General features: G+C 36.8%; 1 protein-coding gene across 1 annotated transcript in view; it reads left to right on the top strand.

The window, feature by feature from the left end:
* The first annotated feature begins 16330 nt into the window (after positions 1-16330).
* LOC131060717 (uncharacterized) overlaps positions 16331-18423 on the top strand; it is a 98624-nt gene continuing 96531 nt past the window's right edge. Inside the window, exons 1-2 of the mRNA XM_057994096.2 lie at positions 16331-17050; positions 18039-18386. Of these exons, the coding sequence (XP_057850079.2) occupies positions 16554-17050; positions 18039-18386 (845 nt within the window). The 5' untranslated portion in view covers positions 16331-16553. The remainder of the gene's footprint in view (positions 17051-18038; positions 18387-18423) is intronic.

Here is an 18423-nt window from a genome sequence, read left to right as displayed (position 1 = left end):
ACTTAAGACAGAGAATGAAATCTTGCAAATACACAGCTGACCATGCAGAGAAAGGATATCTATGAGGCAACTGAGTTGGCAGAGTTGTGAGGACAAGTGGCAGAACTGACACAAAGTGATCTAACATTCTGGTTGAGATGTATGATGATGTCGTGTGTTGACCCGTCACAATGATGGCTGAGATCAAGACTTCCTGATTGAATCTAATAGATCGACAACTCAGATTCAAAGCTGATGAAGAATATAGCTTAGCACGACTAGGAATTTGAGTGGCTTGCTGGAAAGAGGCAAATTGACTAAGTAAACAACCTGCAAGCAACTTTGGAATTTGTATAGGTTGTAAGGTAGTGAATGTGATCTAACTAGGGTAGTTGGCTCATTGTGTGTGTGTGTGTGTGCGTGTGTGAGAGAGAGAGAGAGAGAGAGAGAGAGAGAGAGAGAGAGAGAGAGAGAGAGAGAGAGAGAGAGAGAGAGAGAGAGAGAGAGAGAGAGAGAGAGAGAGAGAGAGGTTGAAGAAATAGGAAGGAGAGAATAGAGAATGTGTGGATGTCTGTGTGTGTATGGTGTTGGTCATCAGGGAAGGAGGTTGTCGTCAAGAACTAAAGTTACAGAAACAGACCAGAGAGAGCAGTGTAGAAGCAGACAGATAGAGAGTAGAGTAGTCTGAGAAAGGTGAAGCCGAGGTAGAGAGGGAGAAGTGTTATGAGCAGATAACATAAATTTATCTGTAGAGACAAGGAGAAGACATAATAGAGTGTAAAGACAGAGAGCAACAAATTCCAGTGAGCAGAGTGCAAAAAGTTGAGATAACTAGAAGTAGCAAGAAGTTGAGCAGAGGTAGAACATACAACAAGAAGTAGATAATCAAAGTCGAGATACATAGAAAATTGAGAGCAAAGATTAAAGCCTAATATCAAAGAGTAGAAACGAGTGAGTTCAATCTCAAGAGAAGAATACTTGTGAGTTGCAAAACCTCATTTGCAACAAGGTGTTTAAAATCTATTCAATATATGTTCATTGTAATCTCTGAGTGGGTGCTAAGAGCTAGGGGTTGGTGCTCCTTTGGGTTGGTGCCCATAAAATTCAGGGGTTGGTGCTCCTTTGGGTTGATGCCCATAAAAGTTGTAACCAGTGTTTTTATTGTGAGGCTGGATTGGAGCAGTAGACTCCAGTAGCATTTCTCACCGAGGTTTTTCCCCACCGTGGGTTTTCCTCATATATTCATGTGTTATGGTATGCCTCTTGTGTGTGTGTGTGTTGACCTTTTTAATATCTCTGCTCATAGTTTTAGATTGAAGTTATTAATACTTAGATCTTTTAGAAGGTAAACGTTTTTATTGATCACCACTAATTCAGCCCCCTCTCAGTGGTCCATTGTGTTCCAAAAATTGGTATCAAAGCCCTAGGTTCCCTAGTTGAAAAGCTTTCTCCAACTTGGGTAGATTTTGGTGTATGAGCACAATGGTCAAGTTTTAGTCAATCCCTACTCCTATGTTTGATGGCTCAAAATATTACATTTGGTCTTTTAGAATGGAAGTATATTTGTCTGCCTTAGGTTATGATGTCTAGATGTCTATAGTAAATGGTTACTCTGCTCCTACTAGTCCTCCTATTGATCCTAAAGAAAAAAGAAAATATGAATGCAATGTTGAAGCAATGAAGGCTATACCTAGTGGATTATCTGATGCGGTGTCTTCAAAAGTCAAGAGATGCAAGTATGCAAAGAGCATATGGGACATACTAAAGAAACTCTATGGAGATGAACCTTGCACTGCAATGTCAGATAGTGAAAGTAAAAAGAAGAGAAAATCTTGTAAAAGTACAAATGTGAAAAGAAGATCAGACTATTGTAGCAGTGAGGATGTAAAAGAATCTCGATTACTCATGGCACAAGAAACTTCAAATGTGGAGAAAACATCTAACTGTGATAGTGCCTCTCAATCTAGTAGGCAAGATCCTTTTGGCAGTGATGAAGAGGAAGAAGAAATTGAAGCTAATTTTGATCTTGAAGGTGAGTTAATGAGTGCCCTTGAAGAGCTTAAAAATGTTAAGTGAGAATATAAATGCTACAAAAAATTAGTCCAAGAAAAATGTGATCAACTGAGCAAATGTCTTGAAGAATCCAATAAGAATATCAACATGTTGACAACTCAACTAGAAGAAGCCAAAGGGATGTGTGAAGGCATAAAATCTGATTTTAATGCCAAGCAAAGAAGATGCGAAGAGATAGAGTTGGAAGTTGAGACTAAAAGAAAAAGAGTGTCAAAATCTAAAGGATGAAATAGAAAATCTCATAATAGAGCTAGAGACGAGCTCAAACTGAGGAAAAAGTATGATGGTGGAATCAAAGCACTAGATGAAATGTTGAGTAGACAAAAGCACTCAAAAGACACCACTAGATTAGGATGTGAGGTTGGAAATTTCTCTACCAATGGAGAATCATTAAAAGCTGATATAAATTTTGTGTCTTCAAGCTTGAATGGTAATGGACAGACCTTCACAGTCAGGAATGATCCAAGGAAGAAAATAGATTTGACTACTACTTCTGAAGACATGAAGATGAAGGTTGCTTCTACAAAAAAGAACAAGGTTGATTCAAAAGGAAAAGGCAAACTGAATGGAGATGGCTACAATAGAGATAATGTCACAAGAAGAGTATCTAGGAGACCTCCTGCTAGAAGAAGATCAAACAATGTTGATGCACACATGACTAGGAATAAAAGAAAATCAAGACATACGTCTGTTGTAAATGAGCATCCCAGGATCAACAACAAAGGAAGAAGGAATGATGCAAACAAGCTTGCAAGATCTCCACATGTTTGGCAAAATAAATTTGTAATTAATAGGCCATCCTTCTTTGGTTATTTTTTTTCATGCAAAGGATATGGACATAGAGCAAGTGAATGTAGATAAGGGCTTATGAATGATCAAGGTACATTCTCTGGAAATAAAAATTTAGTCTGTCAAAAATGTAATACATATGGGTATACAGTTTCAAGTTGTAGACTCATTCATAGATCCGTTCCAAGTTATAAGAGCAAAAATGTTTTTGCTACTCTAAGAAATAGAAATGTTGTATGTTACAATTGTAACAAGATTGGTCATAAGAGTCATGAATGTAGAAAGAATAATTTTCATATGGCAGACTCTACACATACTCTTTCAACAATAATGCAAGATATAACCACTATTATTAGCATGAAAGAGTTGCTAAAATAGGTGAAAGATAGAGGTATGTACGGAACAAAATAAACAAATGCTCCTGGGATGTCAAGAAATCAATTGGTTCCATTAGCTGCTAGTCACAATGACATGGTCTGGATAATGAGATCAAACCAATTCAACAAAAACTCCTCTACTCCTATGTTTGGGATGAACATAGTGTGCTGCTACTGCAACAACTTTGGCCATGCTACAAGGTATTGCAAGGCAAGAATTTACAAATCAAGAAAGATGAAAGATGCTGCTCAAAATTTTGCACTTGAGAAAAGAAGGGAAGTCCAACAAGTATGGAAAAGGAAACAAGAGGATATGGCCATGGGCAAGCACTATGCACTCCATGCATAGGTGACATCCTCTCAAGATCAAGGAGATGCAAGAGCTTAGGGGGAGTTATATACTGATCACACCCTTTGCCCCCAAAGTTTTTGAAAAGGACAAGTGCAAGGACATGATGTTGCGGGTATAAGGGAGACCTTGTTTTAAAGGATGACATGGAGGAAGAAGATGGGATGGCAGATTTTATAGTTGATTATGATGAAGTGGAGGAAAATGATTTATGCAAAGGAGAAAATGTAAATGTAATCGAGGACATTAAGTGATGGGGAAGAAGCCAAGGAGGATGATTGTTCATGTGTAGTTAATATTGACTTAGTCTAAAATGTTTGAAATTTTTGTTGAAGTTGAGAGTTGCAAAAGTTTATGCCTTGGAAGCATACTAAGCCTTGACATTAGTATGACATAAAGTTATAGTTCACTGTGATATGGCATTTAATTGTAGTTGCAGACCTACATATGAGATTGATTACTGTTGCAATGGCCAACAGATGGTCTACACAACAAAATGGTTGTAGGACAGGTCAATAAGAATGAAGATAAAAGATATCAGATGAGATGAAGCTGCAGGATGTTTCAACATGGGAGTTGCAGGTCTCAGGGGGAGACAAGTGATTTTTATAAGTATTATTAACACTGCTTCTTATATTGTAATAATGGTTCATCTAACATGCAATCAATAGAGGTGGACACGGTCATAATGGTTATGCTCAGGCACATCAAATAAATTAAAGGGAGAGATGTTTTTGTTTAGAAGAACATGTGGCCTAGAGGGGAGCATGTAGATATCCATGGTTGGTGGTCACATGTCAATTCAGATGAAACTTTATTGGCTGTCAGGGCCCCTTTGCCATTGTTGTCAAAGGGGGAGAGAATATGCAGTGTTGACATCAATGCCAAAGGGGGAAATTGTTGGCATTGAAGTTGTCATTCATGTCAACATGTGTGAGTGAGGGCTGAGAAGTTGCAACAAGTGACGAGTGTCCCTGAATGAAGATCAGACTGGTTAGAGATGCAGATGATAAGTGTCACAAATTTTGTTGTTTGACAGCTTCACACCTACTAGATAGTGGTGCATAGATATGCAGAGACATGGATAAAAATGCAAGATGATGTGTGCCCCAAATGAAGGTCAGAATGAAAGAGATGATATTGTTTCACTTTGACTGAAGTGGTGTTGCTAAGATGATGATGAAGGGAAGATTAGTCCATGTTGACACCGTTGTTGCAAACTCCCACAATGCCTATAAAGTCTATGAAGTTAAATAGCGTATATTGGCAAGACTCCATTATGTTATACCGATCACATTATGGTTTGATAAATAAGTATCACAAGTAATATCGAGATAACTCTACTGATTAAGTGTTGTGCATGTGAAGTGATCTTATCAGGATAACTATACCAATAACGAGTCGTGTGTAGGAATTTGCTATCAACATAAGTCTGCCCGATATCGGGTCATGCAAAGTATGTGGTTTGTTGGATTGGGATAACGATACTGAATGTCAAAGAAATGTCACACATCGGGATAGCTGATAAAGGGAGTATAACAAGTTTGGGTAATACCGATAGAGTAAACTATTCCGACAATCACCGTGTGGGAATAGCTATGTCGAACAGGAGATTAAGGATGTGTATCGGGGTAGCTTTTGAAGGCGAATTAACAAATTTCCACTATGCCGATAGTATAAGCTATTCCGATAGAGGAGAACGAAGAGAAGTCTCCTTGGTAAGTTCATCGGAATAACATATGTCGATATGGAGGAGGTCTTTGGAGTTCGGCGTCGGAGTAGCAATGTCGATGTAGGTTCAAGTTGAGTCATCAGAATAGGTTTGTTTTGACGGGTTAGTGTCCAGAAGCTAATCTGATAGTGTTAGCTATTCTGATGGGTGTGCATTTTAGAGTAGCCTATGTCAATGAAGTTTATTACCGTAGAGTTTGAATTTTGGGATACCTATGCCGATAAAGGGTGGGTTGATAGTGTGGTATCGGTATAACTTATTTTATTGCTCTAGCACATTTTCGCTATGCCGATAGTTATGGTTATTTTGATATATGTGGTCATTTGGCTTGAAGTTTTTCAACTCGGGATAACCTATGCTGATAAGGTGTGTCATCATGGAGACTGTGTTCAAGATAGCCTATGGCGACGAGTGAAATCAAAGATGAGTTTTTTCATTGGAATAACTTTGTCGATGAGAGGGATCAAAGGCTTCACAAGGTCATCTGAATAAGTTTTGAAGACAAAATAGAGTCAAAATGTTAACTCGATAGTTAAAACTATACCAATGGAGCTTTGAGCAATACGAATCCGGGATAACTATGGCGATGAACGTGAATAAAGAAAAATCCAGTTGACAGAGTTGATCGACATAATAGCTTATTGTAAACTCGATAGGTGCAATATGTCTGCATAACACGAAGGTTATTCACAACATGATGTTCGACTAATCTAAGCATGCCACGAATGCAGTCCGATTGTCCACGTAGATGTTTGACTTGGTTTGATTGAGTGACCTAGATGCAGATTGAGGAGATTGAGAAGACTTTGAGGATACATTGCATGCCGACAAATACAGAGTCCCATGTGGCGAATGACCAACCTTGACCATCTGATCTGGATGTCGAATATGATGACATGTATGATTCATGTGGTCAAATAGGAGAACTGAAGTATTGAAGACAGTGTTGGTCAATCCAATCAATACAAAAGTTGGTAACGATGGAGATTGTTGACGATTCTATCGGGGTAGGTCGATAGAGGGTTCAAAAGTCATTAATTACAGATCAGTAGCAGTTGGTTGATGGGCTCGAGGTGATCAATAGAGAATGGATTAAATTGGTTGAGCAGATTGAGATTACTAAGTTTAGTAATCTATGTACAGAATGACCTGAATACAGATAGAAACACATTTAATGTGGGCAACTTATTTGAGATCGTACTCAAGACAAAGAATGAAATCTTACAAATACACAGATGACCATGCAGAGAAAGGATAGCTATGAGGCAGCTGAGTTGGCAAAGCTATAAGGACGAGTGGCAAAAATGATAGAGAGTGATCTAATATTTTGGTTGAGATGTACGATGATGTGGCACATGGAACCGCCACAATAATAGTTGAGATCAAGGCTTCCTGGTTGAATCCAACAGATCGACAACTTAGATTTAAAGCTATTGAAGAATACGGCTTGGCGCAACTAGGAATTTAAGTGGCTTGCTGGAAAGAGGTAAACCGACTGAGTAAACAACTTGCAAGCAACATTGGAATTTGTGTCGATTGTAGGGAAATGAATATGACTGACTGGGGTAGTTGGCTCGCAGTGAGAGAGAGAGAGATAGAGAATTTGAAGAAATAGGAAGGAGAGAATAGAGAAAGTGTGGATGTCTTTGTGTGTATGGTGCTACTGATCAGGGAAGAAGGTTGTCGTCAAGAACAAAAGTTGCAGAAATAGAGTAGAGAGAGCAGTGTAGAAGTAGATAGATAGAGAATAGAGTAGTATGAGAAAGGTGAACCCGAGGTAGAGAGGGAGAAATGATCTAAGCAGATAACAGATGTAGTGTCGTAAATTGTACACCCTTGCTAGGGTGGTACAATTCCACATTTAGTTTGGCACCTACCTTACTGTGTTTGCATCGTGCATTATTATTTCATCACTTCATACATTATAAAGTTGGGCCCTTTACCCTAAGTGTGCCCCTTTTTATTTTATTCCTTCAATAAATCATTTAATCATAAACCCTAATTATGTCTTATTTCAACCTTTAAGGCCTGATTTCAGATATGAAAACACCTCAAAATCAGTTGTAACTTTGGTATTCACTCTAATACCATCATATCTAATGACCTTGAAAATTTGGTGAAAAGTTGGTCGGACCGTGGCGGGAGTGCACATGGTCCTCGACTTTTTCCCCGAAATTTCAGGAGCACAATTCTATGATATTATAATGCTTAACCCCAAAATATTGGTAGGAAATTCAATTCCTAGGTTGGCCTAAAGATGAAATTAAGTCAAAATTAAGATCTAGGGTTTCATACATAAGAGCTCGCTTTCTTCATTTGAAGGTAACTATGATCTATCTATCTATCAGATCTAAGAATCTAAGAGCAAGTTTTTGGAGCACAAGGAGCCTTCTATGTAGTGAAAGAGAAGCCTATGTGGAGTCTTCAACAATATTAAACAACATTACATCAAACATTCATCATCAATTAGGATCCTCGAAGACATTAAAGAGTAATAGGAGATCTAGTGGCAATATCTCTCCGTTGGGGATTGGTACGATTTCATGTTATTTTCATGTCTTTGTATGAGATTCTTTAAATCAACTTGAATATTTACATTCATACTTTATATCACTTTGCACCATTGATTTAGAGCATTTAATTTGTCAATTACAAGCATTTAGGGTTTACTCTTTAGGGTTTCTCTAGATTGTTTGCATTCATCCTAGGGTCTTGCACGCACACAAGATTACTGCACACACTATTTTACTATACAAATCGGCTATTTGTGGAATTGCAAATCACCAACACAGGAGTTTGACTGAGGCAAAACCCTATATAGCCACCCAAACATTTCCTTTTTTAGTTGCAAGTGTAGAAATAAGTACCCGGAAGCAGTTATGGATCAAAAAAAGGCACAAGCACAACCTAGAAGTCTCAAATTTGCAGAAAAACATCAAGGACAAGGGCGTGGCACCCTGGTCCCCCTCAAAATCAGTCATTTTCAATAGGTTTCATCTTTAGGACTTCTAGATTTCATCTCTCTAGTTACAACTATCTGTTAGATTTTCAAGGACAGTGGCCTGGCACCCTGGTCCTGGTCAGTTTGGCTCAATTTGCAGTATCAGGTACACATCCAAAATCCTCCCCCTTTCATGCTTTCAATATCTCAGTTTCAAATCTACAAGTCTGTTCAATTTCAAGTTCATTTGTGCTTCATTCTTCATATCCTAGTGTAGTTGATCATTCAAACCCTAGTTTTTCTCTTCATTTGCAACAAAAGGAATAGAAACCCTAAGAGATAGTCCTTGGATCTCTCTTTTTCACAAGAAGTAGCCAAAGTGATATATCTCCCTAGGCTCTTTTGTATTCCTAATGTGTTGGCAAAAGTGGGATTAGGTCCTAGTCACCCGATCTCACTTTTCTCGTCTCCACAATAGAAAGTTATCTGTAGAGACAAGGAGAAGACACAGTAGAGTGTGGAGACACAGAGCAGCAAATTCCAGTGAGCAGAGTGCAAAAAGCTGAGACAACTAGAAGCAACAAGAAGTTGATCAGAGGCAGAATATATAATAGGAAGCAAAGAATCAAAGTCGAGATACACAGAAAACTGAGAGCAAAGATTGAAGCCTAAGATCATAGAGCAGAAACAAGTGAGTTCAATCTCAAGAGAAGAATACTTGTGAGTTGCAAAACCTCATTTGCAATAAGGTGTTTAAAATGTACTCAATATATGTTCACTGTAATCTCCGAGTGGGTGCTCAGAGCTAGGGGTTGGTGCTCCTTGGGGTGGTGCCCTAAAGCTAGCGATTGGTGGTCCTTTGGGTTGGTGCCCATAAACTTCAGGGGTTGGTGCTCCTTTGGGTTGGTTTCCATAAAAGTTGTAACCAGTGTTTTTATTGTTAGGCTGGATTGGAGTAGTAGGCTCCAACAACATTTCTCATAGAGGTTATTCCCCATCGTGGGTTTTCCTCATATATTCATGTGTTATGGTATGCCTCTTGTGTGTGTGTGTTGATCTATTCAATATCTTTGCTCATAGTCTTGGATTGAAGTTATTAACACTTAGATCTTTTAGAAGGTAAAAGTTTTTATTGATCACCACTGATTCACCCCCTTCTCAGTTATCCATTGTGTTCCAACAATAAATTCTCAATTCCTAGACGACATTATCCAAACTATCAATTATTTCTAATTGATCATTGTTTGGCCCAAGATTAGGTTGTTCAAATGGGAACTCACCATCACCTTTTATACCCATGCAAATGATATGCTTCTAAGACTTTCTATTAGGTGGTGGACTGTGATAGATGTGAATGAAACTATGTAAGGATTGGATTGAGACTAAGATGATAGAGGTGGATTCTAATGAAAGCTTATTGAAATATGCAAAAATAAATTGGATCTTCAGAGGGACGTAAATGGTGAGAATGCAAAGACTATTTATCTAAATGAGGACTTATGCAAAGACTTGTGTAGTATGAGGGCATGCAATGGTGACTATGCATGTACTATGCGAAATGGACTATGCAATTGAGACCTAAGATCACAAGAGATAACTTGTTTTCTTCATACTTCCAAAAGTGGTAACCTTGATTTGATGTGTTGATCTTTGATAGACTTGTTTGAGTTGAGATCGTGTTTGACTGATTTCCTTGTTGTGTTTTTGTATGTTGAAGTATGACTTTCTGAGAATGATAAAATCACATCGACGAGCAAGAAGACACTATGTATCATCAAAAGAGAGAATTGTTTAATAGGATCTTTTCAAATCCCTTTTGTTTTGTAGGATCTTTTCAAATTCCAATGTTTTCGATAGATTTTTGGCCAAATGATAACACATCAATCAGACTCTCCTAAGTTCAAAAGGTCACAAATAATACCATAGCCCACATCTTGATACCCTGTCAGCTCAAACAACCCTGTCACACCCTAGGGTGCCCCCGTTTTTTTGCCTTTTGCCAAAATTTGAACCAAAGAGAATTGCTTCTCAATTGGCTTGTTTTCTTGGGAGATATATGGTGAGTGTCTCGGGGGTGAATTCTTCCGCACCCTTGCACTGTGATATTATAAGTGTCTGGTTACTAACTCAGCTTGATTTTTATGCCTATGGTTTGTAAAAAGGGTTTTGTTCGGTGTGTCAAAGATAAATTCCCTGAGGAGGTTTCCCAACCTTTAGAATAAAGGCTTTTCACATCTTAAAGATACTGGGGAAAGGTTGTCAATGCAAAACTACCGTTGGACATTATTTTCATCACTTCCACATTTGATTTATAGTGGGTTGGATTACTTGGCTTTAGCCATTACCCACTCAAGTCATTCCCCTCTCACCGACCTTATGGGCTTCTCGGGAGGGAAGGCTTGCTAAATGATTTATCCTATTGCAAAAAATGACAGAAAGCATGAAAAGGTGGGTATGGGTTTTTGGTCACCCAGTTAAGGAGAGAGCATATGCCTATCACCTTGAAAACACGGAAAACAAGAGAGTTCACTTTATCCCTTCATTGCAATTTTTTCTAAACTATTTGGAGATGTTGCTCCAAAAAAGCATGGTGTTAATTTTAGCCACCAGAGCACCAAAGTAAGTGTTTAGCTAGACTAAGTCCAACTATCCTTGCAATTTCATGAAAATGTTAGCACATTGTGGGCTCACAAGCCTATATTTCTCTTTGGTTACAATATTGACTTCACAGTCTGTTGGAACAAATCATTATAATGACAGAGAGTTGAGAATAGACAAAACATTAATCCTCTGTTGGTCTCTGACAAATGTGAATCAACATTTGAACAAATGTGAATTGAGATCTGCACATTTACGAATTTGTATAATGACAGATGCGAATTTATGTCAATACAAATGCGAACTCCCCTCTGCACAAATGCTAACTGCTACCGGAACAAATGCGAATTAATTAAACATAAGCAAAAGATAGAAGATAGAAGTTTTTAAATGAAATGAGATTGATCCATTATCATGTTCCCCATGATCTCAATGTTGTCAAATGCATCAATTCTCTCCATGTATCTCTGCACAATATGATAATATCGGGATAAGGCTACCAATTCTTCGAGATCTTGAAATTTCTTCTCTGCTCTTATTAGTCGTTCATGAGCTCTTTTCTGCCTTTTGTGTTATTTTCTCTTTCTGGCACCTGAAATTTTGAAGGTTACTCTTCCTGCCATAGGGTTAGACACATTTTATGCATAAAAAATAAATTTTCCAGAATTGAAAAACATTTATGGGTTAGCACCGCAAATGAATGAAGAACAGAAACGACACTTAAAATTGAAATTTTAAATTATCCCTACAAATGTGAATTAGATTAGATAAATGCGAAATGTTGTGTGAACAATTGCGAATTGTCATGTGAACAAATGCAAACTTTTGTTAACAAATGCGAATTTCTGCACATACAAATGTGTATCACTTTTTCAACATCCGTACAAAATCTGCAAATCATTAAAAAAAAAGACATCAGGAGATCAGTTTCACGTCGGGTTCACCATTTGTTTTTAGGGGTAAATTCAGTCATTAGTAATTAGATTATAAGAGTGAATAACAACTCTAGTCTAATTAGAAACACTCCTAAATGACAATGAGACAATGCTAAATCAATTGAATAATAAAATGAAATCTAATTAAACTCCCTAAATTGATGTAACAAAGCTTCTATTGCTCTTCTCTGAATTGTGTATGTAGGTGGCTCTCTCGTGTTGCACTGAGATTCCTACGTAAGATTGACACAATTATTTTAGAGACTGTGATTCTAGATTGAATTGAGAAATTGATCTGGTATTTATAGATTTTCAAATGAGATGGGGGGAGATTTGGAACTGAAGTGTTGATTGATAGATAACTGAATTTGATTGATCAGTTAAGTGGATTGATTGGTTTGTTAGCAATTTAGATTGATTTGTTAACTCATTTGATTGATTAGTAGACTAAATTGATTGACTAGATAACTGATTTGATTAGGAAGATGACTAAATTGATTAGCTAGTCGACTAGATTGATTGAGGAGAAAACTGAATTGATTAGGGAGATAATTGAATAGATGGATTAGTCAGAAAAGGTGATTTGGAGTGAAAAGGGGAGATTGGAGAGTTAAATGAGTTAACTAATTAGATCAATTAGTCAAGATTTTCAACATGTGTTGTAGGAGATTGAACTTGAAATTCATTTTCATCTTGATTTGAATTTGAATTTAGATTTTCGAATGATGAAATGCACATGAGATTTACTGAAATTCATTGAAATTAGAATTTGGTGAAAAGTGAATTTGATGAAAATGAAATTAGATGAAATGAGTTGAAATTCGAATTTGGGGAATTAGAAGTATAAGTTAATTAATTAAATAATTTAAATGAAATTATTTAATCATTAGAAATAGAATTAATTAAATAAATAATATTTAATTAATATTTGAAAGGGGGTTAAATGATTAATTGATGGAGAATTGATAGAAATTGAATGATTAATAATGTTGAAGGTGATGATTGAATTAGTTCAAAAGAATAATTAGTTTAATTAAATAATGAAAGAATTACTTAACTGAATAGGACGAATAATTAGTGTATGATTAATGATACATTTTTAGGTGTCTACACCAACCAACATTGATAGTCTTCACCTCCATATACAACAATTGCCTAACACTCAACTGCAAAACAATTGATGCATTTTGGATCTTCCTTGAGAGGGACCCACTCATATTAGAATAAGAGTCATGATGAGCTTTCAAATATGATCACCTAGGTGGGATTCCCTACTCTCTTCTTTGAATCAAGTGTTGTGGATACTAAATGGCTAGATTTATAACGACTCTTTTAAAATGGTATGCCATCTAGACCATACAATAACAAAGATAACACATACAACATTATTAATAAACCACATATGATGTCCCTATAATTGAATCAATGATTCATAATATTTTGCGAAGAAGTAACATAGAAGCTCCTTTGTGCAATAGATTATTGGTATAGATATGAATGGAAACATCGAGGATCTGCACATGTACATGGATTCATTTGGCTTGGCAATGCACCAAAGATAGACTACCTCGACTAAGAAAACCATGTTCATGTAGAAAGAGCAAAGTCATTCTTTGACAAATATGTAAGTGCATGGAACCCTCATTTTTTATCAGACAAAAACAACACATGACATCGATCTTTGTAAGAAAATTCACGTGTACTAAATACAAATGAGATCTTCTTTACAAATGCACTTGTTGACTATGAATATTTGATCAATCATGTCTAAAGGCACCCAAAATATATTGAAGCAAAATGCCTATGCAAGTGGGATAAAGTTTTAGAGTGTTGTTGCAAAGTTCCTTGGAATGAATGTGTTGGCTCTTCCTTGTCTCGTGATGAATCTGGATATAAAACATATGTCCCTGCATGAAATGATGGTAGGTTAAATATACATAACCAAAGATGATTTCAATATGGATAGTTAATATGTGAACCATTTAATAAAAGACGCTCGTTCTTAGATATATTTCCAAATATGCATATGAAGCATAAAGAAAACTAGAGAGTTGTTGTAAAAATCAAGCAATAGAAGATCGAGCACTAGCAACATAACACAAATTTATGATTGAGATCATTGTAGATCATGATATAGGTGTACAAGAGACATGCCATATGCTACAAAATTTGTCACTTTTTATTTGCAATCACTCATTTATGACACAATGTTGGGTGAAAATTATTCTATTGTATCAAAAGAAATGCAAATTAAATTACATTACAAACGATCTATCTACATTCCTACATCCAACACTAAATTAAGATGGAAACAATAACACTGATTTTGCATTTGCATAATCATTCTCATTTTCTACTCGCAAATGGTGCAAGTGGAAAGATAGGAAACAAAAGACAATTGTCAATGCCTTTCCTTGATTCTATGTTATTCCCAATGAGGGGTCTGAACATTTTTGAACATTTTGTTGGAGTGAGGTACTTTTGTACAAGAATTTCCATGACATTTCTTGAGATATACGTCTCACTAAAGATGACATTGTTGCAAATTGGAAGCAAATGGATGTAAATAAATACTATGTGTGGCATGTTGATCGCTTGATTTATATAAAGGTTAACCATGAAGAGGACAAGATCATTGATAATGAGATAGATATAAGAAATACAATTCAAATGAATGAATAGGAATTACTATCACAAATGGGGCTTGCTAGTGGTGGAAATCTGAATGCCCTTGAAATGCTTGGTACCTGCATGACTAATATTATCAACAAATGGGATGAATGTTCAATACCTCCACATTTACATGACATTGTAGAACATTTCATAAGCAAAAATAAGATGTCCCAACGAGATGAACAATCTAAATTATAGTTAAATGATCCACCACATCCACCATCTCCCAAACAAGAATTAACACTTACCATTATTAAAGAATATTATAATGATAATTCCTTCATGCAACCCTTGCACATGATCATGCAAGAAACAACAGGTAGAAAAAAATCCCACCTAATCCATTGCATCAGACATGCACTTTGGAGTTTAGCATCAATTTTTTTTTAATCCACTCCTTGTTGTTGCTCCTATAGGAATTGCCACATTCAACATACATTCCTCAACTATACATGCTGCCCTTAAGATTACAATAAGATAAATGCAACCATTAAAGGGATAGTCACTAACAATTTTTCAAGAAGACACGAGACATGTAAAATACCTCCTCATTGACAAGATGAGCTTCATAGGACCAAAGTTACTATTGAAAATAGATAGTAGATTGCGTGAAGCTTTCCCCTACCAACAATACTTATGCTTTGGTAGGACATGTATCATTCTTGTTGGTGACTTGACACAACTACAATCTATTATGGACAAACCCATCTATGCATCACAATCAAATACCAAATTTTCATGGGAACATTACATTACAAATGAGATTGCATCAACAAGGTGACACTCAGAGTCATTGACTTCCGTTGAATATTACAAAACATGCGTAATGCAAATTCAACTGAACAAGATTATGAATTACTTATGAAATACCCAAATACTCCTACTATGTAGAGGCCAATTTTATAATGCTAATGACAAGCGTATGGATTCAAATGGAGCTTGTCAATGGGCCTCTTGGAGAGGTATTAGATATTGTGTATACAATTGGCTCTAAACCACTAGATTTACCTTTGTATGTAGTTATCCAATTCTATAGTTATAATGGCCCACCTTGGAACCAAGATGACCCAAAAAGTATACCTATAACACCCATATCTCTAGGTAATCATAGACAAATACCACTATCCATGGCATGGACAATCACCATACATAAATCCCAAGGACTAACACTCCCCAAAAGAACAATTGATATAGTTAAAATAGAAAGACAAGGCTATACCTAGAGTTAAATCAATAAAGGGTCTTCAAATAGAACTACCATTCTCCTTCGATTAACAATTTCATGTTGTACAAGTTGTTGCTTGATATTCATATATTACTAAGTCAGGTGCTTCTCACATGATTTTGATGTTATAATCTCACACCTATAATTCCTTTGCTTCGTTCACAAACTTTCAAATTTCTACATTTTGTACTTGTCATACGCAAGACCATCCATTTACCCATGATAAAAATCAACTAACTTCTTGTTTCAATATGTAGGAACACAATAAAAGAATCACCCAAAAGATTTTGCCAGGCTCAGCATAATGAATCATCAAAATCCTGAAAATTGAAGTTCCCAATTTTTTTTTCTTTATTTCAATATGATCAAATATATAATACACATTTTTAAATTGTTACAAACAAAATTATATGTAAATATATAAAAAATAAAAATATATTTCTTTAACATATTTATTTACATATAAGTTTCTATTGACATAACCATTCCACCCCTCCTATACAACAAATACTAATTTTATTACAATATTATGAAAACAAATACTCTCACCACATAAGTTATATTGACGTTACCACCTCTCCTGTGCAAATAGGAATTTTGTTAGAATACTATGAAAACAAATCACTACATAAACAAATCACTACATAATTTCTTCTACAAATCTGATGAAATTAATTCTTCTATAAACTTCTGAAAATTTATAAATTTGACAGTCGACTCCATAAGACCTGCGAGTTAAGGTCAATTGCAGAGAACTCAAATGCTGATATATGTTAATTAAAACCGAAAGTCTGAAGGTTGGGGCATGTGGCCGTTTAAATATATGTTTGGCGCTACAAGGGTACATACCGAGAGGTAACAAACAAAACGGTCGGAAGGCGCATGGGGTGGAATCCGAGCAAGCGAAAGAGAGAAGAAATGGAAGAAGAAGAGGAGGGCGAAGTGGAGCTAAGCCTGCTAGAAGCATTGGAGAACTCGCAGGGGCAGAATGTCCAAGCACTGGACATCCGCGGACTGAAAAAACTGGTGCTTTCATTCGAGCGCCGCCTCAAAGAAAACCTCGAAGCGCGCATGAAATACGCGGAAAACCCTGAAAAGTTCGCGGAATCAGAGTTGGAATTGCACGAAGAGATAACAAAGCTGAAAACCCTGGCGGGCGCGCCAGAGCTGTACCCGGAGCTGGTGCAGCTGAACACCATTCCCTCCATTCTGGGCCTGTTGACTCATGACAACACAGACATCGCCTCCGATGTAGTGGCTCTTATTCAGGACCTCACCGACGAGGACGTGTTTGACGACGCTCAAGACCCTGCAACCGTCCTCGTCCACGCCCTCCTTGAAAACAATGCGCTTGAGCTTTTGGTCCAAAACCTTGCAAGGTACGTCACATGTTGCTTCTTTGCACGATAAGTACCATGCACTTGTAGTCTTTTTGCTACTTATTTTCTCACATATGGTCCTCAAATGTTCAGTCTTTTACATGTATGCACTTAGTTAAGTAGGGCTTCTCACTGTGAAATATCGAAAATTGCGCCATTGTTGATCTTGTAATTTTCCCGAAGAGGAGTCTCGAAGATGACTTGAAACGAGACTTTTAAAATACTAAATACTGGTATCCAAATACATGATATTATTCCTGACTGTCAAAATTCAAAATCTTAATTGTTTTTCTTAATTAAACAGACACAAGTCAAGTAAGTCGTTTGCCCAGATCGTTTCTCGCAAGTTCATTCCTTTCAACGTACCTATGCCCGCTATCTGTTTTCTTTTCCTCTAACGCACGATATGTCAAAATCATGACCACTTGGTGTCTGTGTTGGGCTGAGTGAAAGTACACAACAGAAGTTTTAATGGTTGTTCTTCAATGCTGAAGGTTTCCCTAGTAGGAAATGTTAAAACATCTGGAGTGTACACACAACATATAGCACTTCCAAGTCATGAGCTTCATAGTCTCTTCACAATCCTTTACTGGAATCGCGCAATTTATATCAATTTGTTTTAGCTGCACCACGAACCCAGGTAGCAAGATGCTCAATTACATATCCTGGCTCATCATGCTTTCCGTGCTTTGCTTGTGTTTGGAATTTGGTAATGTATAACCAGCACTTGCTCTTCACGACTTTTGGAACTGAGACTTGCATAGGAATTTATTTTAGTTTTTATTTATATGTTTAGCTTGCTTTTAAAATTTTGATTATATGGTCCTATCTAGCCAGCACGCATACTTATAGTTTTTTAAAGGAGGTTTGCAGGAATACACAGTCATGACCTTTTCTGTATCACTGCACTAATAGCTACTGTTCAGTTATTGTAATTAATTGTACATTTATTTATTCAATGTTAATGACGTTTGAATTTGATCACAAGGCTAGATGAGACTGACCCGGACGAATCAACAGCTGTCTACAACACTCTTGCCACAATTGAAAATATGATAGAAGTTAAACCTACGGTAGCTGAATTGGTCTGTGAAAGAACAAAGCTCTTGAGGTTTCTTTTGGGCCGTATAAAGCCAAGGGAATTTGACTCTAACAAGCAATACGCAACAGAGATTCTGGCTATACTGTTGCAGAACAGTAGTGCAAATCAGCGACGTTTAGGGGGGATGAATGGTGTTGATGCAGTGCTTCAGGCAGTGGCGCTGTACAAGTCAAAGGATCCAAAGAGTGGGGATGAAGAAGAGATGGTGGAGAATTTGTTTGACTGTCTTTGTAGGTAATAGTAATACCATTAGAAACATAGGATTACATAA

Source organism: Cryptomeria japonica, chromosome 11 (assembly GCF_030272615.1).
Source record: "Cryptomeria japonica chromosome 11, Sugi_1.0, whole genome shotgun sequence".
Classification (NCBI taxonomy): Eukaryota; Viridiplantae; Streptophyta; class Pinopsida; order Cupressales; family Cupressaceae; genus Cryptomeria; species Cryptomeria japonica.
The sequence above is the reverse complement of the archived record's forward strand: the minus strand, read 5'-3'. Positions and strand labels throughout refer to the sequence as shown.